Source organism: Larus michahellis, chromosome 5 (genome assembly GCF_964199755.1).
Source record: "Larus michahellis chromosome 5, bLarMic1.1, whole genome shotgun sequence".
In the NCBI taxonomy this organism is placed as follows: Eukaryota; Metazoa; Chordata; class Aves; order Charadriiformes; family Laridae; genus Larus; species Larus michahellis.
Genome location: NC_133900.1, coordinates 43513014 through 43523737, shown reverse-complemented (window position 1 = coordinate 43523737; position 10724 = coordinate 43513014). Strand labels below are relative to the sequence as shown.

The 10724-nt window shown below is 42.7% G+C and overlaps 1 protein-coding gene across 1 annotated transcript; it reads right to left on the bottom strand.

Moving 5' to 3' along the window:
• Positions 1-1242: 1242 nt before the first annotated feature.
• Positions 1243-9629, bottom strand: MSMO1 (methylsterol monooxygenase 1). Its single transcript, XM_074589825.1, has 7 exons — positions 9494-9629; positions 9186-9258; positions 7565-7874; positions 6368-6516; positions 5324-5450; positions 3382-3536; positions 1243-2214 (listed from the first exon to the last, which is right to left on the bottom strand). The coding sequence occupies exons 3-7, from the start codon at positions 7817-7819 to the stop codon at positions 2007-2009; spliced, it is 894 nt and encodes a 297-aa protein (XP_074445926.1). The 5' UTR covers positions 7820-7874; positions 9186-9258; positions 9494-9629; the 3' UTR covers positions 1243-2006.
• Between the last annotated feature and the right edge of the window lie 1095 nt (positions 9630-10724).

The window sequence follows — 10724 nt, the reverse complement described above, 5'->3', positions numbered from 1 at the left end:
GTGTTCTGATTGAGCTCTGCAAGAGCTGAGGAGACACCCAGCTTTTACCAGGACCGTTCCTGGAGTATTTAAGCAATTGGCTCACAGTTGTACACAGCTTTGGGACTGTGTGTGTATAGTCACAGGCCATTGGGTTGAGAAGTGAATAGAATCGCATACGCAGGGAAAATCTGAAGCACTGAAAGCTCCTTGTATTTTTAGGCTAGGGGTTCAGTAGAATAAAGCTAAATACAGCTGCAGCTGCAGGATGAGAGTGGGAGTTGACAAAGCCAAGAGGATAATGGCCATCTCCGAAATCTGATTAAAGAGGTCGCCTCCGCCATGGAGAGTTCAGGCTGCCGGTGCTTATGGATTGAGGGAGTCTCAAGTACCAGTCCCCCGCTAAAAACAATACACGGTTCTCAGCTTCCATTCACCTGCCACCGACAAGCATTTTTACTTCCTTCGGGAGGGAAGGGGAAGAGGAAGATCACCGAATTTCAATGGGGATACAGACAGAGAAGTAAAAGCTTCTACAAAACATATGCAGAAGAGGAATCTGAACCACTCCCACATCCCAATTAATATTTCAAGCACTCTGAATACCATTAACGCCCTGGCTTTCTGCTAAAAGGCCCGTCTCATCTGCACTTTCAGAGGAGTGCCTGCTTTGAGGATTACACCGGACTGCCTGCGAAGCAGCATGAAAATTCAGGTGGTCTTGGGTAAGGCAAACACTGTAAGCATCTCTAAAGGACTCACAGGGTAGATGAAGTGCTACTTGAAGTCTGAAGAACAGCTGACATTAAAATACAAAGTGCAAGATCTTTGTAAGGGTTTAATCCCTTCTTAAATACTTCCACTGTAATTTCCTGTGCAACATACAAATATTTACAGGAGATTCCACAACATTAGATTACTGCTTCTATTACTAGTACAACTCAAGCAGTAGATTTTGAGATTCGAGTTTGGGAAAGCTGTAGCTTAACTTGAGAATGCACTTGTGACAAAAGTTGTCGCTACATGCAGTAGCTATGTATCCGAATCCTTCAAAACACAAATCAGCAGAATTTACAAGATGTTCTTTCCTTTCCTTTCTTACTGCTGTCTCTGTAAGTAGTTTAACAGATGGAACTGCCATAGACCATACTAACAGAAACAATGCTGCTTCATTAGAGATGAACAGAGTAAGATGCAATATCCTACGTGGTTTTTAATCACAGCTTTGTATTAAAAAAACATATGAAAAGTATAATACACGCATCAAACCAATCCACATTTATTTTATCAGTCACAAGTGCAAATATAGCAACAAGTCAGTTCAGCAAATTACAACACACAGAGAAGAATGTAATGTAAATGCTAAGTACACTGACAGAAAAACTTCAAGAGAGCAGCAAAAACCAGTTTCTTCCAACAAAAACTTCTATTCTTTTTGCCTGTAATCTAAAATAACATAATAAATCTAGATCAGGAATGTCTCTGCTAACTCATGTTTTAGCCAGATATTCTGTTATTAACAGTTCTCATTATCCAGTGTGCAAACGGCCTGTCCAAGCTTCTTACTAACAGATGTTTTGGTTTTAAGCAACTTTGACCCAATATTTAAATAATACAGTGCTGATACCAGTTAATATGTTCTGCTATTTGATATTACAAATTTAAGAATATATATTTAAAAAAACTAAGTCCAATTTCATATATAATTCTACCTGGATCCAAAAGTGGGCAACATTAAAGATAAAATCGAAATTTTATTTTTTTTTTCCAAAAAAAAATGGATAGACGCAAGTCATCTCAGGTTTTTTTGCATCATCTTTAAATCTGTAGTTAAAATATATGCAGTACTTACGTATAAAATAGAAAGCATTCCCATTAGGAAGATACTGCAGTGTAATTAGCTGGTTTTCCCTACCACTTAGTAGCCAAGGAACAAGATTTATGCTTAACATCCGATCACTATTTTGCTTTACAGAAAAGCAAAAGTTGACTACCAGTATTAGCATTAGAATTTTTACGCTGGAAATTCAGTCAGCCTTCTTCTTTGTTATGAGTTGTTGCTTCTTCTCTTTTTCTTTATAGGCAATGAACTGAGAGTCTGTACCAAAGATTCTGTCCCACCACGTGAAGGTTGAAGCGTAATTGCCGATAAAGTTCATGTGATGGAAATCATGAAAACGGGCCCCAGCATAGAAAGGCACCAAGTGAAGAGGGTTCAGCGGAACATCATAGCCACTACAGTGGAGGGCAAAAAAAGAAAAGCAATTATAGTAAGGATTTTTCTCAGATATAAGCCACTATATAGACACTTACTTGTTGTCTTTATAAAATAAAAATATTTTTTTGGTATTATAAGGCCCTGAGGTAACCACTGTAACGTTGCCTTAACAGGAAAACAAGATCCCTCCTATCCTAGACAAATGCTTCTGTGAACTATCCCACAATGGCTTTGGCACTTGCTGACCTTTTCAGCGCAGTGTATTAGGTGACAAAAAAAATTGAAGCAAGTGCCCTAAAAAAAAAAATCACAGCTGGCTTCACAGCTTTAACTGACTCAAGAGTGACATTAGGAAGGAGGAACAAGAAATAACACCATCTTTTAGTGACAAGCGATGAACATCAGCTTAGCTGCTTACCAAACAGCATCTCAAATCAACTACAATTGTAGTGTTTCTACTCTTACATTCAGCTTACTGCAAGTTCTTCAAATGTTTAAAATGCAAAATATACAATTAAAGTAACGTTAAAACCAGGACAGTTTGCTTTAGAGGGATTTCAACTCTTTTGCTTAGTAGTACTGGAAAGCATCTTACACCACCTAGTGGGGAGACTGCAAGGTAATTTGTTATAAACACCTCACGTGGACAACAAACTAAAGTGATAATTATCAAGGGAGATTCATATTTTGCATCAATTACTTTATGATATGTCACAACATACACTTCTCAGTCTACAACCAATATATAACTAAACCATCAGTGATGGGTGGTTTAGCCTAAAGTTTCTCTTGTCCAGGAAAACTGGCTGACAAAGTATTAAATGGAAAGAACTCTTTGATAGAATATTGTACTTCTAAATTGATTTTTGGTGTTCTATTACGCAAAAGGTCACTTTTACACCAAATATCAAAAGCTAGACATCCTAACGAGGCACCTAGCTTCTGAAACCCTCAAGATGGTCTAGCTGACAGTCTACACTCTTCTAATCGGCAAGATTTGCTATTAACACTACCTCAAAACAGAAAATCGTGTTAACTGTTCAGGTTGTGTCCTTCTTTGTAAGATGCAGTAAAGCATTTCAGTGCAAAATAAACACTAAAACTCAGTGAAAGAAATGGGTAAGTTTAAGACAGGTTTAAGGAGAAGAAGAAAAGCAATTACTAAAAAGCAATGAGGATTTCACCTGTGTACGTCAATGGTTTCCATCAAGCGACATATGACCCATGCCCACAGAAGAATCACGTGGTTACAGAAAACAACAATTCCAATGAAAAAGCCAGTTCCAAGGATAAGTGTTTCCAGAGGATGTGCATATTCTGCTTGCATTCCAAATGGAGACTAGAAAGAGATAACAGGCAGAAAAAACAGTCAACATTTCCAATTCTATACACCCCCAAATCAGAATCACCATTTTGTGGTACTCTCCCCTTCCCATTACCCCACAAGACTACAACAGGACAAAGGGAATGATGTTGTGGGTAAAGGAAATGGTCTGACTGAGCAAGGGCCTCAACACAGGTGTTCAGCTCCTCGCTGGGAAAACAGAAAACACTATTCCAAGGTCCTAAGGATTATGACTGCATTAGCGATTCCATACACTTCACTACTTGCTGAAAAGTTGGAAATTTTTATTTAGGCTTACCATTACCCAAGGCCAAAGCATTATTTCAGGAATATTATAAGTGTTTGGGAAGTCCCTATCAAGCTTTGCTATACATCCAGTCTTGGAAGCAGAAGAAAGAAGGAAGCCAAAATATTTTGAGAGTCAAGATTCACTTAGAAATTTATTTTAAAAATAACCTAAAAGCACCCCTCATCTTTGACAATTTTTTTTAAGATAAATTCTTACTATTCAAATATTACTGTTGATATTGAAATAAAACCTTTTCTTTATATAGATAATTTTTTAAAATATACATATGTACACATACACGCAACCTCAAGTCACACCTACATTTAGTTTACAAAAAAAGAAATTCTACAGAGAGTTTTCGAAAGTAGACCACCGTAGAAAGATAATAATTAAAAAAAAAATTAACCTAATGCTCAAGGTTATAAGTTTGATTATAAGAAAACCAGCAAGTTCACTTCGGCTTAAGGGCAATTTTAAAATTATCACCTTTTACTATCAGGGAAAGTTTTTACCGAAATAGCCATTAGCCTACAGATCACTTCTGTGTGAACTGCTAACCACTCAAGAATAATGGCCAGAAGCTGCTCCTTGCTAGAGACCTGAGGGGCTGCCCAGAGCAAGAAGGAAACAGCGGCTGCTGCTGCAGATGTACATATATATGCATGCATCAATCAGTTCTCTATTATCACAGCCCGTATAAACCACCCCAGACACAGTCGCTTGCAGCTTACCTTAGGCACAGTGTGGGTTATACACTGAAACACAGCGGTACACAAACAGAGCAGCACTGACTTCTGTGATCCAGAGACAGTTGCCTTACACCAACTGTAAGGTATAAGCACTGCCGGACCCCTGCCTGGCTCAGAACAGTGCCACCTCCCGTCAAGCATGGCTCATTACCTCGTGTGCAATGTCAGCTTCAACACCGCTAATTGCGGAACCATCCAAAATATCTCTGTACTGCACTGTGGTATCAATGCAGTATAACACAACTGGCTATACTGCTTCCAGAGGCCCATACCCAAAGCTATAATCCTTCCCTGACTCGTATATGTTGCACATACGATGCACACACCCAGGCCATGTAGGAGCCACCTGTCTGGATCCTGTTCTGGGTATTAGTATGTTCTGGGTAACACCCTAGGTGGTGGTGGTGAACTGATGAACGATCAAACCCAGAAATCGACCATTTCCCCCCTCCCCTCACAATCAAGCATGCTTTTAAAAGCTTGCTTTCACCTAGCTCAACAGATATGATTAAACTTCAAAAGAGCTGACTGGGTGCGACCTTTCATTCCCATTAAATGAAATACAAGAGGTGTTTTCAGAAACAAAATGGATGACTCTTCTTGACAAAGAGCTCAAGAAAAGACATCTATTCCACTGTCAGAGGGATGCAAAATTCTTAAGTCTTTCAAGTTAAGACCTTTAAATAAGTTGTATGAAACCGCACATACTAAAAACTATTAAAAAATAATCGAGGAATACATACAACAAATTCATGGTGAACCTTATGGATATACTTGTATATTCTCTTGTGATGCAGCAATCTATGCAGGAAATAGTGCCAGGCATCTTCAATCACTGCACATCCAAAACACTGGGCAACCAGAACATACCTTTAAAAAGCAGAAGAGCTATTAGTTATAGAACATACTAGGAGACAATCCTAAAAGACAAAATAGTTTGTGTACTAGTAAGGTTGGGAAATGTTTATTTATATTATTCATTGAATAACAGTGCATTGACACTACCTTTTTAAAATACTGAAAATATTAATTGCTGAGCACATTAGTCCCTGTACCTATCAGCTCATCTGTTGATAAGCTGAATGAATCAGCACGCAGCATAATAAACTGTCATTTCAATATTACAAACTATAAAGAACATCTATAGACTGCGTAAGATGTAGAGATAAAAACAGAGTTGCATCAGCTATCCAGATGATAGAAATTTCCAAGAAACATGAGCTTCTGTTGTAAAGAACAGCTATTGAAAAAAAAAAAGAAAAGAGGCATTTATAACTCAGTTTTGTTTAAAAGTCTATCAGTTTAGTGCAAAAAAGGAGAATGGGAAGCAAGTGGTACATTCTCTCCCTTGAGGAACACACTGCTGCTATTATATAAAACAAGGTGGAGAGAAGAAACTCTTAGGAAGAATCAAAAAATGGGAAAACCCAGAAAGTCCACTATTTAACCCATGCCATCAAGAAACTTGCTTTGCTCCCATAAGCTCCCTCCTAATGCCCCTTCTTCTGAGTATCAGAACAATTTGGGGCCATTTAAAAAAAGATTTAGGAAAATTGTCCTGGTTTGAGGTAAAACAGAACCAACTTTCTTTATAGGCCAATCTGGCCCAAACCATGAAAAAGCTCTAGCTTTTACAGCAGTTAAGGATCATCAGAAGCACAATTAACAAACGCAGTTTACATCACCAAAAAATTACCGTACATTAAGAGTTGACGACACCATTTATTAAATATTCTGCCTCCAACTGTATGTAACTCAGCATCAACATACGAGAAAAATTTACCTACCATCTAGGCATCTCTTCCCACTCATACGGAATGTTAAAATACTCTGTGAAGTAATAGGTGCCACAAATCAGAGGAAGCTGAATGAAAAAGTGATTGAAGAGGAGCGTTTTGAAACACTTCCACTGTTTTTCCCATGTTTCTGGTTTATCCTAAGAAGAAGCAAAAGTAGTCAGTTGCGTTACGTACGTTTATTGCGCGTAAGTGAAGTGCTGCAAAAAGTACTTTCGAGGCAGTTTGATTTCCCTGTGGAAGACAGATAGCGGGTCCTCCAGTAACACAAATTAACTCAGGCAATACAGATTACATGGGATTGGATTCAGTTTCATCAAAACCTCCTGTTTTTCTAAGCTAGCTTTTTGTAAAATTTAAAGTAAGCCTCTCTTAACAGAAGTTGTCTTTGCCAGTCGCCCAAGGCTATTCTTGTTATTTCAGTGTTTGCAATTAGCAGAAACATGTCATATTCAACAGTTTAACACAAATCTAAGTTTGCTTTTCTTCTTCACACCACAGAATGTATTTCCATAGCTAAAATAATACAAAGAGAAGACAAGCTTGTGAAGAAATAATTTGTCTTGAGACATCCAGTTTTTGCAGAGAAACATTTTACCGTTTCAGGAGCTGGTATTATTAATTTCCAACTCATATTACAAGGAACTGGATGAAAACAATCATCTTTAGAAACTGGATGTGCCTTTGCTACCAATTAGGAATGTGCAGTCCATCCTAGGTTATCTCCATTGTTAAAATACTTCAAAATCCTTTCAAGAGGGTGTGCATGGAAATACTTAGAAAGACACACCTGCTATTACATAAACATACCATGTAATTCCTTCATAATACCAAGATACACCTCTACCACCAGATGCTGTGATTCTACTATACCTTCCCCTGCTGATATATAAACTTACATGAAGAAAATTCAACTTTTCTAACACAGAGACTGACATACCCTTTTCCTTTTCATACCACCATGGTGCAAAGGATACTCTCCCTTGGAAGTAACTCCTTTCCTTCCCCAAAATCTACTTCTATTCCACTCCTCACACATTGTAATTTTGCTCTGTCACTTCCAGAGTATCCACAATGATAGAGGAAATGGGGTCATAGAAATTGGAAAGTAGGAAACTGCAGTTATATGCTCTACTTCACGTATTCAAAGACAAATCGGGAAGCACATAGTTCACAACTTTGTCTTACCTGCTGAATTTTATACTTCTGCATGTATGGTATAAACTGAAAGACAAATCCAGGCACACAGAGCAAGAAGTATGAAACTTCATGGACTATAAGTGACCCCCAAGTTGCAATCTGGAACTTTGTGTAGTTATCCAGCATGTAATTCCAGGCATTTTTAAATGGTTGCTGCAAGGGATTGTCAGGCAAGAAAGAGTCTATATATTCCACCGCCAAATAAGCAGAGTTCAAGATATTAACGCTGTCGTTCATTGCCATTGTTCAAACATAAAGCATCACAATTACAGTTCTTCTGCAGTTGTCTATACGTAACCTGCAAATTTTGAGAAAAAAAAATGAATAAACAGCAGTTAATCTTCAGGGGAAAAAATCACCTATCTTCCTTGTTACCTAGTTTTAAAGTAAAACAAGGAAGGGAAGAGAAGCAAGAGACAGATACTTTTTATATAGAATAGTGTAAAAGTGCAAAGGTTAAGACCAGTTTGAGAGGTAAACCAATTTGAGAGACAATCAGCTTCTCAAGTTTTGAGATTAGCTCAAGGGAGCAAAAGGATAAAGAAATATTAATTATTACCCAATTTTATTTCAAGTCTTCTGTACGATGACTCTGTACTAAAAGGGCACAGAAAGGTTCAAACCAGATATTAGAAATTAAATTAACCATGTGATCTCCTGATTATCCAGCCTCATAGCTGTGAGCCAGAATCCATGGAAACCACATCAACACTGCAGACTGCCTCTAGACTGCATGTAGCCTGAGGCAATCCACCTTTCCATAAGTAAGACAGTTTTCATCACAGCTCTTAAAAGCATAAAGGCAGCGTTCCTGCAGGTGCCCAGAACTTCTGCCATTTCCACAAAGGAGGCTGCTTGTTGGTTTGGGTTGGAAGGGACCTTCAAAGATCATCTAGCCCAACCTCCCTGCCATCAGCAGGGGCATCTTTCAGTAGACCAGATTGCCCAACACCCCATCCAACCTGACCTCGAACACCTCCAATACTGGCGCATCCACAACTTCCTGTGCAACCTGTTCCAGTGTCTCACCACTCTCATTGTAGAAAACGCCATTCTTATGTCCAGTCTAAACCCACCCTTTTTTTTTTTTAGCTTAAAACCATTGCCCCTTGTCTTGTTGCTACAGGTCTTGGCAAAAAATCTTTCTCTGTCTTTCTTATAAGCCCCCTTTAAGTACTGAAAGGCAGCAGTAAGGTGTCCCTGGAGCCTTCTCTTCTTCAGGGGGGAACAACCCCAACTCGCTCAGCCTTTCTCTGTAGCCATGTGCCCTCTGATCACTTTCGCAGCCCTCTTCCGCACCCGCTCTAACAGGTCCCTCTTCCACCCTAAAACGTGTGCGCAATCCACAGGCCAGAGGATGCGGTCAGGCCCCAGCTGATACGCTCGGACTAGGTCCAACAGAAATAACACACCAAGCTCGGTATCCAGCCACAACGTCTTCCATTCTTCTTTCTTAGCAACAGCACCGAGATGCTACCGTTCCGTATTAACAGCAAATAGATATACCATAGCAGATATCATTTTGTTAGCAGTCAACACGCCATGGCAGACGCCAAGGCAGCTCACGACCCGATCTCCCGAGCCGACGGGCACACGCAGGGCTACTCACCCTCACGAAGAAGCAGCCGAGGGACCAGAGGCGAGGCAGCGCCGGGATCAGGCTCGTCCGGTCTGCGAGGACCCTGCAAGTAAGCGGACAGACCCTGTCACAGGCGCCGGCGGGCACCGGCCGGACGATGGCGGCGAGGCAGGGGATGCCCAGGGGAGACGCCCGGCCAGCGGCACCCGCCGGAGCAGTACCGTGGTGCCACCGGGAGGAGCCGCGCAGCCGTCCGGGCCTCCGCACCCCGGCAACGGCGCGGGCACCCCCAGGGCAGGCCGCGACCGACCTCCCGCCCGCCCTCCGCGCCCCCTCACCTGTGTGACGGCGGCCTCTCACGCCGCGGCGGAAGCAGCGGCGGCAGCAGCACCCGCAGCAGCAATAACAACCGCCGGGGCCGCCGGCTCTTCAAGTGCGCCCTCCCATTGGCCGCCCAGCAACTCCCGGCGCGGCGCCCATTGGCTGGCGGGCGGCCGCGGCGGAGAGTCAGGCGTGAGGAAGCGGCCGATCCCGCGCGCCCATTGGCTGAAGGGGTGGAGTGAGGATAGTGAGACCTGGGCGCGCGGCCAATGAGGCGGGAGGGAGGCCGGTTGACGTCAAAGACGTGATGAGGAGGAGACCAGTGCCGCGGGCGGGGCCGGGCCGCGCCCTTCCCTGGCCCCTGGGCTGGTCCCGGGGAGCCGCCGGCGGGTACGCGGCCCCGCAAGACGCCGCCTGCCTACACGCGGCCCGGCCGCTGAAGCTGCCAAGAAGCACAGTCGCATGAGGAGGAGGAAGGGGTGGGGGAGTCACAGCGCGGCCCGCGTGGCGGCGGCCGGGACGAGGGAAAGGAGGCCCCGGTTGCCCGTTACCTGCATCCGCGCTGCTCCGGACGCTTCTCTGACAGGAGCCGCGGGGCATGGCGGGGCTGCCGGCCAGATCACCGCCGTCGTCTTCTTCAGGGAGGAGCCGGGGCCGCGGCGGCTCTGCCCGCGGCTGCGGGGGACTGGCGGTGTCGGTGTGTGCCCGCACGCCAGGCCGCCTTGCGTGAGTGAAAGGACCGAAATATAAGGGTAGGTCAGGGTAGCGATGGACCGGAACCCCATTCGTGGAGTTTGGTATCGTGCAGGTAAAATTCTACAAATAACTCGAATGTACAATTCAAAGAGAATGTTCCTAGTGAAACCCGCTACCCAAACCCACGATATGTCATACACCATCAACAGTAGAATGAAGTCATCCATTTCATTTTGGCATCAGCCAAAAAAACGATGTTCTCAGACATCCTGTTAATTCCACAGCTCAACTAGTTTCACCGTGACTAAGAGGTGGCTGCTACCTTAAATAACCAAAACCCAAAGCTTTCAGAAACAAACCTGCAGCAAAGCAGTGATGGTTACACAACCAGTTCCTCAACAATTCTTTTCAACTTCCTTGCATTCATATAACACCAGCTTCCCCTGCCCCCACCCCACTCCCCAATAAAAACAAAAATCTTTTCACTGATGTCAAGATTATTTAGTTTGAGACTTGTATGGCGAAACACAAGTTTTAAGCGACTTGTTGGCA

Coding starts and splice junctions, on each gene's coding strand:
- MSMO1 (XM_074589825.1), bottom strand. CDS start 7,819: ATGGCAATGAACGACAGCGTTAATATCTTGAACTCTGCTTATTTGGCG. Junction 6,517..7,564: donor AGAAGTATAAAATTCAGCAG/GTAAGACAAAGT, acceptor GCTTCTTCTTAG/GATAAACCAGAAACATGGGA. Junction 5,451..6,367: donor TGGGAAGAGATGCCTAGATG/GTAGGTAAATTT, acceptor TGCTTTTTAAAG/GTATGTTCTGGTTGCCCAGT.